The sequence below is a fragment of the Microcebus murinus genome, chromosome 23 (genome assembly GCF_040939455.1).
Source record: "Microcebus murinus isolate Inina chromosome 23, M.murinus_Inina_mat1.0, whole genome shotgun sequence".
NCBI classification, from domain to species: Eukaryota; Metazoa; Chordata; class Mammalia; order Primates; family Cheirogaleidae; genus Microcebus; species Microcebus murinus.
This window is the reverse complement of record NC_134126.1, coordinates 20,223,240-20,242,102: the sequence shown is the minus strand read 5'-3', so window position 1 is coordinate 20,242,102 and position 18,863 is coordinate 20,223,240. Positions and strand designations below refer to the sequence as shown.

Genomic DNA, 18,863 nt, shown 5'->3' with positions numbered 1-18,863 from the left:
AAAAAAAAAAAAAGGAGGCAGGATTGAAAACAAAATTAGAACGGAATTATCAAACTAAAATCATCACACCACCGAAACAACACACATTTTCCCTCAATCGACATTAACGCTAAGTTACAGCTTATAGTTTCTTTGAACAAGTTGAGGTTCTTTCACGTGTATTTTCTCATTTGTTCCTCATTATAACCCTAGAAGAAATCAGAGGATATTATGATTTTCTTCCCACAGATGAAGAATATGAAATTCATAAAAGATGAAACACAAATGTTTCACCACTAGGTAATGGTAGAAGGCAGAGTTTTATCATATCACACTAACTCTAGAGACCATATTTGGTCTGTCAATGATTTATCAAAACTTAGTATCAAAGTGTTGAATTTGTTTCAAAATTGGAAACAGCAGAAGAGGACAAATAATAGGTATAGCTAAAACAGATATAATAAGTTCAATCATATTTCTTGTTCCTTTAAGTAAACAAAAAAATCACTAGTTGGTCTACAGGTTATGGTCCAATTATACTTCAGGTAATTAATATGAAAAAAGGCAACTCTCGGGACATATTTGGAGCTTTAAAAGCCAAAACAAAACAGAAAACCCAACTGATTCAGCAACAGTTCTCCACAATGAAAATCATATTACAAAAGAAAAGGTAGCAAGGTATGATGTGAAACATAAGGACAAAAAATCTGAAGAACTGACTTCTAGTCTTGCTTGTCTGATCCCAGACTACTTCCTACTTTTGCGTAGTCTTGAGGGGAAAAAGAAAAGCAGCAACATTTCAGCTCTCCGAAATTCCATTTTCTCAGCTATAAAACTAGCTGATATTTCCCATGACTATTTCCTAAGAATGTCCAGAGATCAGTAAAACAATATATGTAAAAGTATTCTGAAATATGCTAACATTTTATGCAAATGTAAACTCTTAATTATTAACCCCCTGCATTCAGATAGGGTTTATTTTCACCTGACATTCCTATGCCAAATCTAATTCGATTTAGTCTCCACAGCTTAATTGCGCTTGGGATCATAAAATTTTAAATATTCAAATTTTATCTAATAATCTAATATTTAACCTGAATTCCCCCCCCCACCACGTGTTTTTAAACCCATTACTTCTTGAACAGTCTTTGTTGACTAATGAGGGAAATAGGTCCCTCTTCCGTCTGTAACACCTCTTTATGCATCTGTAAACAGTCGTCATGTGTCCCCTCTGTCTTCTTTCCTCAAGATTGAACATCCTCAGGTCTCCCAGCCTTTCCTTACAGGCCCCATTTTCAAAGCCTTTCATCATTTTTTTTGTTGCTCTCTTTTGAAACCTCTGCCAAACTTGTCTATGTTTTAAAAAGTGTGCCTTCTCAAATGGAACACGCTACTCCTATCAAGGGCTAAGGATTGCCAAGGGGAGTCCGATAATTGCCTTTTTTATTTTATCCTTGACGATTCTGCTAATACAACACAGGGTAGCAGTTGTCTTGTTTTATTTCTTTTTTTCCTCTTTTTTTTTTTTTTTTTAACAGAATCACGCTATTGACTTTTTCTCAGATATTAGTTAGCATAAAGTTCCCAAGGACAAGAATTAGTAAAATTAACTTACTAATTTTTCTTTTGGTCACAAGGCCCAGGGAACTATTTCATAAATATTAGATATTTGATAAATATGAAGTGAGTCAATGAATATGACTTGTACCTACAAATGGTAGTGTCTGAAAATTCTTTTGATATGATGAAAATATAGATGATTCTTTCATGATTGAAATTTACTGAAGAGTGGAAAATCCATGTCTGACTCTTATGGGATTAAAAAACCTAATACAATTAGCTTTCTAAAAGCAAGTAATTAGAATGAAAGGGAGGCTTTGCTGAATTGTGTTTACATAATATAGCTCTCCATTTAATGAGAAAGTTTCTGGAAACTCCACCAGAAAACAGAAACATGAACCATGAAACTAACAACCAAATAACTTAAAATCAATTACTGTATGTAATGTGATAGATGACCTTATGGAATTTAGCTGGACTGTCAAACTTAATATTTGATTTTCTAGGACCAAATCTAGAGAAAATATGGAATAATTTGGCAAGGTCAGTGACTAACTACCACACAAAAAGCCTTGATTTTCTATTGTATTTGCTGAGCAGAAAAAAGAAATCCAACCTGCTGTTTTGACTGTCAAAATACAATTTAGGAACCCAGCAGCTGTATCAGGACTTCTTTTGGGGGTAACTAGTAAATGAGAGCAAAAAATGTAATCTCATGCAGATCAGGAGATTGGATTTAAAGGGATCTGAGGCAGTGATGATACCCGTTTATCCTCTAAGTATTATGAACATTTTATCTTATCAGACTGGCTAAGAATCTGTTGCTACAGTGTTATGCAGTGAGAAAATATCAAGTGTATCAGTAGCAATGCAGCTAATCTTCTTTAGCTATTCAGATGAGAAATGACCCATAGTCTCAATACAGCCCTTTTAAAGAAGAGCGAGTGAGCAAGGGAAGAGCAAAGGGTTCTCCCAGAATTTTAACTATCCTAGAACAAATGATGCATTCTGGACTGCGAATTTTTTTTAATACTTGGAAAACACGCTTATAACTTTTTTTGGCCCTGTATAATTTTTCATTGAAAATATACAGTGCCAAACTAACCAAAACACATAGCAGCAAAGCTTTATGAATGTCATTGACTAAAATAAATGTGTATGTTTTGAAAACTAACCCCAAGCAATTATGATTGTTCAGTTACCAAGTATGTACTGGAAATTTATATTATACTAGGAATTTTGAGAAGGACCTAAAAATTATAAAATACACTTTAAAAATAGTTTAGTTAGATAGCAGGGCATAGATACATAAAAATGGTACAATCCAACTGCCTATTTTTAGCTTTTTGCCTGCCTGACTGCTGAGCAACATTTTATGCTTGTGACAACCCCCTACCCCACCCCCAACCCCTCCATTCATGAATCTTTCCTTGACTCTCAAGTAGTACTTCACCTATGTATCTGGCTATTTTTTCTTGGTTGTTTTTTTACTATCTATCTCTGAATGTCCTGTTTCACTCTAAAGTCTATCCTTGACCCTGAGTCATTAATCCTTTTCCCACGGCTTCAACTTCCACTCATGTGCTGGTAGCTTCTTTTTAACTTGAGAATCTCTGGTTGCATATTTATACCAAGACCTTGAGCAAAAGAAGAAATGTATTATCCAGAGATGATGTTGTTGTCTGGAACTCAAGACCGAGACCACAGCCCAGACTAGGCAAGATTTTTGGGCAGAGAGTGTGAAAGCCTTCACGAATGTTCTCCTGGCTTTCATCTCTCTGCTGCTGCTCCCTGTTACCTGCTTCAGTGTTTCCTTCTTCCCCTCCCCTTTTCTCGTGCATCTCAACAACAGTCTACCTCTCTCTGTCTCTCATTTTCAATCAATTTATATGTTATATTCAAGACAAACAGAGATAGACTGGTTAGCTCTAAATTCCAATTCCAAATTCTCATGAGAACAGAATCAGTTCTGCATGGATCGGGTTTTCATGCTTCTCTCAACTAACTGTCCTCAGTAGAGCAAGGGCCATGGTAGAAAGTAGGTGGCCATGTGTTCTCCTTAGGGGAGGCAGGGGCAATGTGGTAAGAAGGGGTAGTTGGGCACTAGCCCAGCGATCTAAAGGATGTCTGAAACTAATACCAAATGTATGTCTACAACTCAGACTTTTTAAAAGGTTAAGTCCTAATCCAGTATTCGAGGATATTTAAAAATATTATTGATTGCTTGGTTGTGGCTACAACATACTATTGGGCAGAAAAGTAGCAGTCTATAATAATGGTTAAGAGTAGTCCAACAGTCATAGATTCTATTCCCACAAGGCCTGTAAGAGCAAGAACAAGTCTACTGGAGTCCAGTAATATCCTTATCTTCCAATACAGTAGCAGTCCCCAAACTTTTTGGCACAAAGGACTAGTTTCATGAAAGACAATTTTTCCATGGATGAGGGTGGGGAGGATGGTTTCAGGATGATCCAAGCATATTACATTTATTGTGCATTTTATTTCTATTATTATTATTATTATTACATTGTAATATATAATGAAATAATTATACAACTCACCACAATAGATAATCTAATGCTGCTGTTGATCTGACAGGAGGCAGAGCTTAAGTGGTGATGTAAGCAATGGGAAGCAGCTGTAAAAACAGATGAAACTTCACTTGCTCACCATTGCTCACATCCTGATGTCTGACCTTATTCCTAACAGGCTGGTCCAGCCCAGGAGACCACAGTAATGCAGTGTTCAATATATAATAAACACTAATAACAACAACAACCACAAGCACAAAGTAAATGGAGAAATTAATTGCTTTGGAAAACAACTAACAGGCACTGCTAGTGTCCTTTCCTGAGATGTGCTATTTTAAAATATTTCATTTTCATATATACAGTTTAGACTAATATTCCTGAATGCATTGCCTTATATATGCCCACATAGCAGAGATAATGCTGCATATTGGATATAAAGAGGAAAAAAACCCTCAAAATAGGATACTTGCTGAAAGTTTTTAATGAGGCATTAACAGCTCTGTAAATTAAAGTTCTAATTTGCACAGTTTATGAAGTAAACAAGGAGAGCAGCATCAGATGTAGGCTGCTGGTTGCTGCCTCCACTCAACACATTTTAAGTGAGTGTCAAATTGATTTTGCAATCCTTAATTATATTTCTCTAATTTTTTTCTGACTACTGAGTTTATAAGTATGCAGAAGAAATCAGTTTTCAACAAACTATTTTTCTCACAGTTAAACTTAATAACATAGCATATTAACACCAATTATATGAGCTATGAAAAATATATTAAGAGGTGCAATAGCATCAAAGCAGGAACTGGTCAAATGCATATTCTAGCGTGTATTTCATTATGACAAAATATCTGAAAAACAGACAAGCTACAGTCCTTTCTGTTTATAAAAATTTCCATCTGAATGTGAATGAGATCAAAAGAAACCCTATTCTGTAGAGAAAATAAATGGCATTTTATTTACATTGTACAAGATTCTTGCTGTCAGCATAGTTTACTGAAACTCTTTATTTCTATATTATATACAACAAATACTGGATATTAATTTGTTTCAAGTAAAATTTGGCATGTTGAGCCCAATCTAAAGTATTACACTACTTAAGTTTCTATCCAAAGGAGTTTGGGACCAATATATTAAATAATATCAATATTGGTTAACTTTTCTCTAAACAATTTAAAATGACTTTTTCATTATAGTGTAGAACAATGTTTCTTATACCTGAATGTTGTAAGAATCTCCTCGAGCACTTTTCATTTTATCAATTTTAGTGAAGTATAATTTATTATACATATGCAATAAACTTCATCTGTTCAAAGGGTATGATTCAGTAAGTTTTGAAAGATGTATACATCTGTAAAACCACCACCTCAGTCATTACGGAGTATTTCCACCACTCTCTCCTTCACAGGTCTGGACAACCACCAGTCTCTTTTCTGTCCCTATAGATTAATTTCTATTTTTAAGAATTTTACATACGTAGAGTTGTTGATAAGTACTCTACTGCCTTCTTTACTCAGCATGGGAGCTGAAATTTACTCACATTGTTGGTAATCGGTAATCTATCTCTTTGTATTGCTTAGTAGTATTTCATTGTATGGATATATGACATTTTATTTATACCTCTACCTATAGATGAACATTTAGGTTCTTTCCAGTTTTTAGCTGTTGTGAATGTAGGTGCTATGAATATTTACGTGCAAGCCTTTTGTGTATCCAAAGCATTTGCTTTCTCGTATACAACTACCTTTCAGAGGAATAGCTGAGTCATATGATAGGTGTGTCTTTATAAAACAGACCTAGAGATCTTGTCAGACAGAAATTTCTAGCTATTTTTCCAGAGATTAGGTAGGATTCAGAATGTGATTTTTTTTTTATTTTTTAACTGCGTAGCCAGGCTAATTACTATAAAGAAAGTCTTCTAACATTTTGTGAGATATTCTATAAACAAGACTATTAGATGACTAAATAAAACGGCCACTTTTAGTAAGTCGATGTATGAAATATGTATGTACAATCTCAGTAAAAATATCACTTTAAGTTAACAAAGCCACCTTAAAAACATTCTTGGCATCAGGACCTAACCTGCACAGTGACTGTGTAAAGATGAATGAAGTGATGTTCAAAAATCTCAATGCAATGGCCCTTGTATGTATGATTTGGCCCCTGCATATGTATCAATCTCATGAGGTACTCATCTCCTTGTTTTTGTGCTCTGGCTATGCTGGCTTCTCCTGGTTTTGCTTGTTTTCTCATTTGCTTTTTTATTCATATATCGCATCATGACTGTCTTGACATTTCCACATTGCTACTTTCTCTACCTAGACTGCACTAGCTCTGATTTTTTTTTTTTTTTTTTTTTTTTGCCTAGCAAAATCAACCTGAATTTTTCAGATTATAAAACTCATCCTCTGGCCGGGCGCGGTGGCTCACGCCTGTAATCCTAGCACTCTGGGAGGCCGAGGCGGGCGGATTGCTCAAGGTCAGGAGTTCAAAACCAGCCTGAGCGAGACCTCGTCTCTACCATAAAAATAGAAAGAAATTAATTGGCCAACTAATATATATAACATAAAAATTAGCCGGGCATGGTGGCTCGTGCCTGTAGTCCCAGCAACTCGGGAGGCTGAGGCAGGAGAATCGCTTGAGCCCAGGAGTTTGAGGTTGCTGTGAGCTAGGCTGACGCCACGGCACTCACTCTAGCCTAGGCAAGAAAGCAAGACTCTGTCTCAAAAAAAAAAAAAAAAAAAAAAAAAAAACTCATCCTCTGAGAGGCCTTCAGTAATTCTGTAGACTGAGTTGAGTGCACCTGTTATCTGTTACAATAGTTTTCCACACAGTACTTTTGGACTTTGCACATTTGAAATATATTTTGGTAACTTTTCAAATTGAAACATAACATTAAAAGTAAAGTGCACCGGCCGGGCCGGGTGGCTCATGCCTGTAATCCTAGCACTCTGGGAGGCCGAGGCGGGTAGATTGATTGCTCGAGGTCAGGAGTTCGAAACCAACCTGAGCAAGAGCAAGACTCCATCTCTATTATAAATAGAAAGAAATTAATTGGCCAACTAATATATAAAAAAAATTAGCCAGGCATGGTGGCGCATGCCTGTAGTCCTAGCTACTCGGGAGGTTGAGGCAGTAGGATCGCTTGAGCCCAGGAGTTTGAGGTTGCTGTGAGTTGGGCTGATGCCATGGCACTTTAGCCCAGGCAACCAAGTGAGACTCTGTCTCAAAAAAATAAATAAATAAATAAAGTGCACTAATTATCAGGGTACATGCTGATAGACATTTACAAATTAAATCCATGCTTATAAACTCCTCTCATACTAAGCTATAAAATAATTCCAGAATCTCAGAAGGATCTTTTTTGCTTCCTTTCGGTTATTACATCATCTTTGGATGCCATTACTACTGATTCATTTTCCTGCTTTAGAAATTTATACAAATGGAATAGTAGGCTCTTTTGTTTCTACATTCTTCCACTTACTTTTTAAAAACTGCTTTTCATGATAATTTTTTTTTTTAATTTCAGTATATTGTGGGAGTACAAATGTTTTGGTTACATAACATTGCTTTTGTACCATTTGAATCAAAGTTATAAATGTCCCCATCACCCAGACAGTGTGCACTGTACCCATTAGGTGTGAATTTACCCATCCCCTTCCCCCCCCACCTGCCTGATTTCTAATGAATGTTATTTCCATATGTACACATAAGTGTTGATTATTTCCAATTAAATGCTAAGTACATGTGGTGTTTGTTTTTTCATTTTTGTGAGACTTCACTTAGTAGAATAGGCTCCAGTTCCATATAGGTTAATACAAGAAGTATTAGTTCACCACTTTTCATGGCTGAATAGAACTCCATGGTATACCACATTTTGGTATACATATACCACAATCCACTCATATATTGATGGGCACTTGGGCGTGTCCACATTTTTGCAATTGTGAATTGTGCTGCTATAAACATTCGAGTGGAGGTGTCTTTTTTATAGAATGTCTTTTTTTCCGTGGAGTAAATACCCAGGAATGGGACTGCTGGATCAAATGGCAGTTGTACTTTTAGTTCTTTATCTCCATTCTACTTTCCACAGAGGTTGTACTAGTGTATGAATATTCCTATCTTTCTGCATGCACACCAGCATTTGTTGTTTTAGAAATTTTGACAAGAGCCATTCTCACTGGAGTTTAGTGATATCTCATTGTGGTTTTGATTTGCATTTCTCTGATGATTAGAGATGGTGAACATTTTTTCACATGTTAGCCATTAGTCTATCGTCTTTTGAAAAGTTTCTGTTCATGTCTTTTGTCCATTTTTTAATGGGATTGTTTGATTTTTTTCTTGCTGATTTGCTTGCTTTTCTTGCTGAGTTCTTTATAGATTCTAGTTATTGGCCCTTTATCAGATGTGTAGCATGCAAATATTTTCTCCCATTCTGTAGTTTGTCTATTTGCTCTAATGATAGTTTCCTTGGCTGTGCAAAAACTTTTTAATTTGATCAAGTCCCATTTATTCATTTTTGTTGTTGCTATACTTGCTTTTGGGGTCTTCTTCATAAATTATTTGCCTAGGCCAATGTCTATAAGAGTTTTTTCCAACATTTTCTTCTAGAATTCTTATAGTTTCATGCCTTAGGTACAAGTTTGTTATCCATCGTGAGCTGATTTTTGTGAGTGGTGAGAGGTGCAGATCCTATTTCAGTCTTCTACATGTGGCTATCCAATTTTCCTAGCACCATATATTGAATAGAGATTCTTTTCCCTAGTGTATGTTTTTGTCTGCTTTGTCAAAGATCAGATGGCACTATGCAGGAGGATTTTTTGATATGCTTCATAGCTGCAGACAGAAGTCACTTGTAATTACTTAATTATGTGTTTGATGCATGATTTCACTGCAAGACTTTAAGCTCCCTAAGGTTAGGGACTGTATTTGTTTGGGCCAATATCCTTTTTACAACAGCAATCATGGCATTGGATACTGGGGTAAAATAAGAAAAAATTGTGTATGAACTGAATGAACTCCATTTAAGGTGAGAAAACAATACATTGAGAGAGTCTTATTTCTTTAAGAAGACTGATTATGAACAAAAGGAAGAAATAGAGTTAGGTTTACAAGTGCATATAAAATTTAAAGTTAGTCACTAGAAGTGTAGAAATGAGATGCAGAACATGCAAATCCTCCAGAGAAAGGAGAAAGGTAATTGAAGAAACAAAGGTCCTAAGTCCCCAGAATGAGTAAAATAAAGTGATTATGCAGTAGAGAAAGGTCATAAAAGAGTATCATCGATATTTATGTGGCTTTAGGTACATAAAATACATGTATGATATGGAAAGGCACGTAATTTAAGTCCAGAATTGCAGAATGCCAGCCGTAAATGCATACGTAATAAGGTATTGTATGCTAATCCTTCACTTGCATTGAAACCTTAGAATTGTCCATTTTACAGATGAAGAAACTGAGTTTCAGGCTTGAGGCGTGATTCCATAAAGTTGCACACTGTCACGTTGGGGAGCCAGATTTTAAACTTGGGGAGTCTGACTCCAGAACCTGCGCTATTTACTACCATTATTGCCGCCATCTGATGTGGATTGCCAATGTCAATACCTCCATTGCCCTTGAAATAGAATCCAATCAGTAAGATGCTGTTAACCCATCCACAGCATTGATCACTGTTGTTTATAAAGCACTTTCAAGATTAAAAGTGCTTTTTATTGTACTGTATATGTTTATTATGACTGTCATCTTAAACCTATTGCAATAAGCCCTAATGATATGTATAGGTAAAAGTGTCAAAATATTCATTAGCCTCAACATTTAATAAGCCTAAGGAGATTCTGTATCTAAGAGATGTGCAACCACCTAGTTTCCAAAAACACAATGTGACAGTGATTGTGTGGCTGGAAACTCCTGATGTTACATTCTAGCTATCACAATTAACACAGAAGTAACTTCATCAGCAACTAAGGACCATTAATAAGAATTTCTTTTTGTCTCTAGTACTATATACAGTTTAAAATATACTGTCTTATACCTCTAAGGCCAATACAGACTAAACAAATTGAGTTATCACTCTAAGCCATTAATACTTCCAAAGAAGGTAGCTTTCAAAAATGTGTAATATTTTCTAATGCATAATGAATCTCACCATTAAATAATTCTTATGGTTAAGTGATCACTCTTATGGATTTTCCTTTTCTATCACTCAGTTAATTCTTTATTCAACAAACATTTATTGAACATCTGGTATGTGTCTTATGCTGTGCAAGACACAAATGTTATAACCGTGAAAGAAGACAGTCATAATTTCAGGCTGGTTGGGACATTTATAAGTGAACAGACAATTTCAGTAGAGTGTGGTAAGGGCTAAAATAGAGAAATTCTTGTTTTTTGTGGTAGGACATAGGACATCTTCACCCAGACCTGGCAGGAGGATAGGGGTTATTTCAAGGCTATTTAGAGGAACAGCTAAGCTAACACTTTAATGATGAGTAGCAGTTAGCCAGGTAAAAGGAAAAAGAGGAACTTGCAAGTAGGCAAGGCCATGCCAGGGAAAGGCATCAATATTTTCAAAGACCTGGGCTGCTGAGATGAGAGTGTGCTTTAAGCAGCCAGGTCTGAAAGACAGCCTTGGAGCTGGAGAGTAAACCAGGAGGTACATAGGTGGAGAGATGAGGCTCATTGGTAAGCAGGTAAGCAGAAAAGAGTTCATTCATGCATGGCATCTCACTGGGAAACCACTGCAAGGTTTTAGAAGGGAATACCATGCTTCCCCAAAAATAAGACAGGGTCTTATATTTATTTTTTTCTCAAGAAGACACCCTAGGGCTTATTTTCAGGGAATGTGTTATTTTCCCCTCAAAGCCTCAGCTTGCAGCATGCACAGGATGGCCAGAACCTGACAGGGGGAGTCAACCTTGTTGGTGGGGCTGCCGGCACCTTTCCGGTCACCTCTGGGATAGTAGCTGTCATGATGGGGCAGATGAGAAGGGCTGCTCTTCCTTTTTACCACTCCAGGACGAAATGCATGGGTTGTGCAGATACACTATATAGCCACACCCACCATTAGGTCTTATTTTCGTGGTAGGGCTTCTATTGCGCAAATGCTTAGAAATCCTGCTAGGGTTTATTTTGTGGTTAGGTCTTATTTTCCAGGAAACACGGTAACAAAAAAATATTATTAGTTTGAAGAACAGCTTGGAGAAGAGTGAAGCTGTTGGCAGAGAAGCCCACAATATTGGCCTAGGGTAGGCAGTGGCCATATGACCAACAGATATTTCCAAAAGATGTACCAGGGAAAGAATGGCCAGCAGAGGAATAATTGGTGGAATGTGAGAAAGAGAATGAGAAACTGTCTATTGAGGGAATCCTCCCATGCTCTGTCTCAGGAAATCAGTAATATTTTCTGTGGATGGGAAACACAGAAGGAACAGGTTTTAGGACAGGAGAGGGAAGGGAAGGAGAATCTGAGAAAGTGGTGTCTACATTGATTTTCAGTTTTGTGCCCAGATGGGAGGGAGGATCCTTAAATCATTCCTGTAAATTTCCCGTAGGCCCTTACCTATGAAGTTCCCCTGGGATGCCCTTCGTGGGAAAGATATGTCTGCCATTGCCAGAGATGAAGCAAGTGACCTGAACATTTCTTTTCTCTCCCTCTTCCTCATGTCTTTCTTCTAAAGTTACACTTAAGGGACTCTCAGACCATTCCTCAGTCCCAAGAATGTGCGTAGCTAAGCCTCACTTCTGGAATATCCAAACAAATGCCTGAGGGGGTATGTTTGTGAGCCTCCTTCAAAATGCAGACCTGAAAGGTGGTTTGCAGGATATGGATTGAAATTTCTCCACACAAATGAAACCTTTAAGGTTTGATCTTCTAAAAAATTTCTTCAGGCCACTAGAACCCAGTTTTAAAAGATTCGGCATTTTGACAATGACATTACTAGAATCTTCTCTGAGTAGAGATGAAATTAATCTTAACCTATACCCTTGTATGGATGTTATAGTTATCCTGATATGACTACAAGTATGCATTTTAAAATGTTTTTTATTAATTTTTTTCTGAAAAAAATATATAAAAGTAGTTCACTTTATTAAATCAAAAAGCAATCATCTTCAGAGGTGCTAGTTTTACTACCACTACTGACCTTTGTGATTCTTTTTCTGCCCAAAGTTCCTCTTTCTCCTCACTTAAACTGAATGTAAAGAAGATTAGAACCAATCTGTGTTATACTGATACAGAATGTCACTAAGCAATGACAATTTTTTTAATCAAAAATATCTTTGAGAACATTCCAAAGTGACCAAAATATTGGAAGAAAAAGACTGTGGACAATTTAAGCAGGTAAATTTGAGACCACGTAAAGAACCTAGGGACATTGTAGAAAGCGTGTTTACAAGCATGGCATGAGTACATGTGAACACATGTGCACTTTGTGTATCAGGCAAGACTGCATCTTTGATAATAGAAGAGATGGAAAAAACAGATGTTTTAAGTTGATTAAAAGAGTGCTAGTAGCTAACAAAAGCAGTTGTTTCTGTGAAAATATTAGTCTATAGAATTGGCATGGTCGGTGACAATTCAGCTTACCAGCCTCCTACCATATTTCAAACCAAAGGCAACATCGTAGAAATGCACTTCAAAATGTCTCTTTAAAAATGCAAGGGTTAAAACACATGCATTCATAAATTGGCCTTTATTATGAATTTGGTGAATGGGGAAAACATGGTTCTCTTCCATCTATCAATGTCATGGATCTATCTGATAGCATTTCCTAAGAACTTGCTCAATATACCACTCTACTAAACATAGTAAAAAGTTAAACAGTTTTAACGTTTGCTTCTCAAATATCTCCAGTTAGCATGTGTGAACCTGACTTCTATTGTTCTAAGAAGATACACATTTGGATCCTTCTCCTTCTCAGTTCATAGGGATGAACTCAACCAGACATGCTCATCTCTTCTGATTACATCAACCAGAAAACACACTGGAAGACAGCTATTTCCCCTTTTCCGTGCTCCCACGTTCTGTGTTCTTACTCTTGCCTTTATTTTTTTATATCATTACTGCCTATTAATTAAACTGCTAAGCCACATGGATTAATATATTTGTTTTCCAATAACTATAGCCAAAATCTAATATCAAAGGTTAAGTAAAATTTACGATTTAAACCTGCCTTGAAACGACATGGGGGTTTTGTGTAGTTGTTTTTGTTTTTTCTTCTTCTTTTTAAAAGTACTTTCAAGCAAAATTACTTACTCCCAGTCTGAGGAAAACAAATACTGGGACACCAAGGGTGTTGAAGGTCAGAATTAATATGCTTTTACTAATTAGTCTATCTGAAGAAGTTTGCCTACTTGCACCTTCACTGTAACTGCTTATAATGAGCCTTCTTTTAATGAAGTGATTAAATGTCCCGATTCACTAAAAATAATAAAAAAAACAATAATAATAAGGCATAAATATTCTCAAGTAAAAGATATAAAATATATGCTTTTAAAGCATATTGATTTTGGGTGGTTGCATTTCGCTTTTCATGCCTTGGTAATTAATTGTATTTTGTATTCTAAAGCATTTCAGTTGAGCCATTTTGGGGAAGGTGAATAGTATGAAACGAAAATGTGTGACAATCATTTAGTGTCCTTGAACGTCATTATTATGAAGAAACTGTACAGAGTTCTCATCTGCAAGATATTCAACATCAGTAATCACATTTCTCGTGAAGACAAATAAAAGGGAATTATACCCAGGTGCGTATGTGTGCTCATCTCCCCAGTGGTTTGCTACAAAGATCTCCCCAAAGGCAGTTCCTGATTTCTGAGCAGGGTCACCAGTAAAGGCAGTTTAAAAGGCTGGTGTGATTGGCATCTGGATACTACAATAGTCAAACCTTCCCCCAAATGATCATGGACCTGTTTTCGCTAATAGGGGAAAAATAGTGACAAGGAGAGAGAGGGTCACCTTTGGAATGCCAATCTGAGCAATATTTTAGTTGCTGTTTTTACCAGGTTCCATTTGGATTACTAGCATTACAAGGAAAGAACTACACTCTTTGTGTAAATCAAGTAGATTTACTCTGCATTCCTAAAAAAAAAAAAAAAAAAAAAAAAAAAATGGCCATGATTTTTTTTCTCCAAAGACACAATGATATCCCCTTCCACTCGCACAAGGTAGGTAATGCTCTATTTGCTATTCCTGTTTTGGAGGAGAAAGGACTGTTAACCCCGTATAACCAAGGACTAACAGTGTTTAGTTCATTGCCTAATTACAAAATCATGAAAGTATGTTTAATTTGCTGCTTCTTTATGCTATCTGATATAACCCAAGAACTAAATATTCATTTTATATCGATGAAGTCTCTCTAGATCACTAAGTTTCTCAGATTAGTAGAGAAAAAGAATAAATTTATATTCATCTTAAATGGTAAAAGTAATTTTATATGAAAGAATCATAGCCAAACAATTTATCTAAAAATCTAGGTGTTTTTAAACTCATGGATGCCATGGTGACAACCTCTACTTTGAATTTTTGGGGATACTTAAATATCCTATATCCATAGAATTGGAATTTTGAAGGTTAGAAGTATCGGTCATCCAACACAATCCTCAATATAGTAAATGAGTAAGTTTAGACCCTCAGAAAAGTAGTTTGCCCAGTGTCTCAACACTAAGCAGATTAACTATTTTCAATAACAAAATTAAGTACCATATTTTAATATAGAATATTGCATATTACTCATATCCCAGATATAACATTTAGGAAAACATGCCTTGTAGGTATAACAGCAAATAAATTAATAGAATGTTTACTTTATAAATTATAGAAGATGCTTATTTAGAAAAGCTCCTGTCTCATAGTAGGCACTAAATGAATATGTGTTAAATGATTAATAGCTAACAGCAAATGTTTAATAAGTACTAAATAATCTGTGTGTCAGGCACCATGCAAAGGTGGGCTATCATAAGGTGGGCTATCTCCTTTAAGCCTCACCTACTTGATAGATACCAATATTATAAGAGGTATCGTTATGTCAATTTGAAAGAAAAGAACACAGAGGCACAAAAATTATTGTTATGTCTAATTATTAATACCTTTAGCTGATAAATAATGGCACTTGGATTTGAAACTAAGTTATCAGTTAATCTGCTCCCCAAATCCTCACTGTTAATCATACAGAAGTAGGAGAAGTTACACAAGATCTTAAATTTATACTATGATGTAAATGACTAATAATACATGTTTCCTAGAGATTAGAATTTTGAAAGAGCACGTGTATCAGAAAAGAAAAGGAAGCAAAAGCAAGTCCGAAAAATGCATTGTCTGGTTTATTATTCTCCCCAAAGGTAGACCTTGACAGAGTTCATTTACAATTCTAAGCTTAATAATTTATAATATTAAACAACATTTTAGGACATATATTCATATGCTTGAATCATTCTCATTATACTGTGTAAGGTAAAAATATTTAAAGCAAATATGGAAAAGGGATGAGTTATGTAAGAGATTCCTTTCTCTACTGTAATAATGAGATATTTTATATTGAGACTTTCAACATATTGCTCATGGCCATGGAATGTGTTATGAATGCATTTATAAATCCTGTCACTGATGGGTGAAATCTGACTTATTTTTTCATATATAAAATATGTATAATTATACATATCACCATATATTTGTCTTGGAGTGTTAATTGCTATTTCCATTTATATTGCAGGAATCATCTCAGTTGAAGTTTGGGATTTTGAAATGGATAATTCAAAATAAAGGACATCTTAGTTTATCTTAAAGTTATTAACTTTTAAAATATAATTCATCATATTAGATGTTTCTAGGATTTGCTCATTAAATTTATCTCAGAATATAAAAACTGCATAAAATGTAAAAGAGTGTGAGTTGAAAGCACTGTTTAACACATAGCACTTCAGTCCATTTAAAATAATTTCACTTAGATCTTAAACAACTATATTCTTCTAGTAACACTCTGGAATTAATTGCCATGAAAAAAAACTGATCCCCAAAGGGATACAAATAAACAGACAAATAATGCCAACACTACTTACTGTTTGTTACCTAGAAACTAACTGAAAGACAAATTCGAAAAGTTTAGCAGTATTAAGTAAGGAATATTTAGGTGATACTTATTTTGCTTCCTGTACCTATTTATATTTTATATACCTTCCATTCCATAATGTCCAAAGAACAGTCTAGAAAAGCTCCTTTCCTCTCCATGGCAAAGCCCTGGCCTTTGAATTAGAAGCTTCCAATTCATGATTAAACCTTGAAATTCAATAGCTGGGATACCTTGGGCCAGCCACTTATTGAAGCCTCATTTCCTCATGTACTATGAGGGTAAAAATACCTAACAGAGGGTCGCAGAAGGATTGCATGAGAGAATATATCAGTAAGACAAATGTAAAGATGCTCACTATACACTTACCTCTCTATTTAGAAAAGATACTCATTCAAGGAAAGCCATTGGGTTCATTTAGAAAACCTGTCCTTGTTCATTAATTGGGTAAATTTAGTTAAGCCATGATCCAAATCAATTAAATTATTCAGCCAAACCTGGCAACTAAGCCAAAAGATCAGACCAATAACTTGATGTAGACCTGATTCTTTGAAAAGTTAAAGGGAGCCTTCAAAGTAAAGCCAAGCTACCAATAAAAAGGCATCAGTAATGTCTCAGAACGTGCCTGAACGCAGAAGAACTTCTCATTCTCCAGGAATCGCCAAAGCTCCAGGGAGCAGTTCAAGCCAAAATTGTGATCTCCCTGCCTTGTCCTTCAAGTGATGTGCACGCCGAGCACATTTTCTGTGCAGCTGGAGGCTTTGTTATAGACAGAAGGATCCTGCTTAGTGAGGCCACTGTTTACAGCCTAACTTTTTAAAAGAGGAATTTGGAAAACTTCCCAGACACTGCATCTGCCCCTAGCCCTTGCACCTCAGAATATAAGGCCAGCAAGGGAGAGCATGAGGATGACTAAATTTATTAACGGTGGATGGGCCACTCTATCTTTCACGGCAACAGTAGGTGATCCCATCAAAAATCTGTCTGCTGGCTAGCCTGCAAATCCAAGCTGACAACCTAGCGGCAGCTATACCCAGTTGAATGGAAACGGATGCTATTTCCTGGAAGAAACACATCACAAGCCAAATGTTGGACCAGAGAGGTAGTTTCGATTTCCACTTGAGAAAAAGGTTTCACTATTATTCATGTGTTCCTTTTCATATACTTATTTTATCTTTTCCTTTTTTTTTTTTTTTTTTTTTTTTTGCCCTTTTAAGACTATAAAGCAGAGTTGAGCCTTTCAGGGGAGAAGAGCTCAATAGTATGACTTCTAATACTCAGTGATGATTTTGATGCTGGAAGAGTAGTTAAGCATGCATTAATCTCAATATATCTCAGCTACAACATAATCATGATTCATTACAAATGTACATCAGCAGCCAGCCTCAACAAAAAGCAAACTATTTACTATTTTAGGTGAAAATAAAGCAATAAAATTTTGTACAGGTTAAATTCCATTTCATTGTCATCACATACACAATATTTTAAAGACTATTTGCTCCAAAATGATTTCTCATGGATTAAATGAATATCTTTATGAGTTTACAGAATAATATATATCTTATACTTTGTAATTGTTTTAAATTGGAATATGTGTCATAAATAGCCACAGTTTTATATATCACAGTAGTGCTATTAGGAACTCTAATTCATGGAGGTCATGAGACTTCCAGAATATTGTGGCACTAGTAAGGCCAGGAGTAGAGTAAGGCCAGGAAGGCAGGATTGTGCAATGCAGGGTCCAATTTTGTCTTTCTTTAAAATTTTGGCATGTTTTGTGAATTTCTTGCAGTGATTTTCATTTGTAAAAATATTGCATTAAAATATCTACATGACCACTGATTTTTTTAGTGCCTTTAAATTTTATGCCTGTGGCAAGAGCCTCACTTGCTTTACCATAGTCCTGGCCCAGAGAAGTTACGCCTTCCCTGAAATTAGTTTTTCCCCTAATGCTCTCCATAGAACATGAGATATTAATAGCTGTTATACTAAAAAGAAAAAAAAAAACAGAAAAAGGAAAAAAAAAATACCTGTTAGGCATGCTTATCTAAACAAAGGTAAATGGCTTTCTTATAATTCTTTTTAGGTGATTTAATAACATGATGCACATTGAGACTCTCCAATATAGCACAGGACATTTCTCAAACTCATTTGCCCACAGAACACGGTGAATAATATTCAGAGTAGCGTGTTTTGGTGACTGGTGTCTGAGAATCATCTCCAACACATACTTTGATCCAATAAGGCTGCCTCTCCACTTTTTATTTTTATTCTTTCTTTCACTTACCTCTTTTTTTTCCCCCATAATACTAAAAAGATGGACATGTTGACACAATCAGGCTACAGCCATAAAAGGGCTGAATTAGTATTTCTATAAATAGGTACAGTAAAAGTTCATTGTAAAGGGATATCAAAATAATAGAAAACACCTTGGGGCTTAGAGCCTCTTAAATAAAGCAATGTCAAACACACTTACCGGTAAAGTCCGTATTGACTGGGTGAGTGGAGCTGGGAAATTTACAATACCCATTTCCTATGAAACGAATTCCTTTCATCATTGTGGCCATCAGAGCTGGTAGAGATGAGTCTCTCCTCTCCAGCTGATATATAGGAGAGGGTCCGTTTGGTTCTTCCGGTGGAAACCACCTAAGATGGATTGCTGTGCCGTTGATTGCTTTAACCAGAGGAGGCTTCAGTTGGGCTGGTGCTAAAGATTAGAAAACACTTGTTAACACCC

The 18,863-nt window shown here is 35.9% G+C and overlaps 1 protein-coding gene across 2 annotated transcripts in view; it reads right to left on the bottom strand.

The window, feature by feature from the left end:
- USH2A (usherin) overlaps positions 1 to 18,863 on the bottom strand; it is a 654,133-nt gene that overhangs the window by 453,878 nt on the left and 181,392 nt on the right. The window contains exon 20 of one of the 2 annotated variants that reach the window (XM_075997053.1): positions 18,603 to 18,833. In XM_075997053.1, coding sequence (XP_075853168.1) covers positions 18,603 to 18,833 — 231 coding nt within the window. Of the gene's footprint in view, positions 1 to 17,326; positions 18,834 to 18,863 lie in introns of those variants that run through there. The other variant, XM_075997054.1, reaches the window with a different exon arrangement.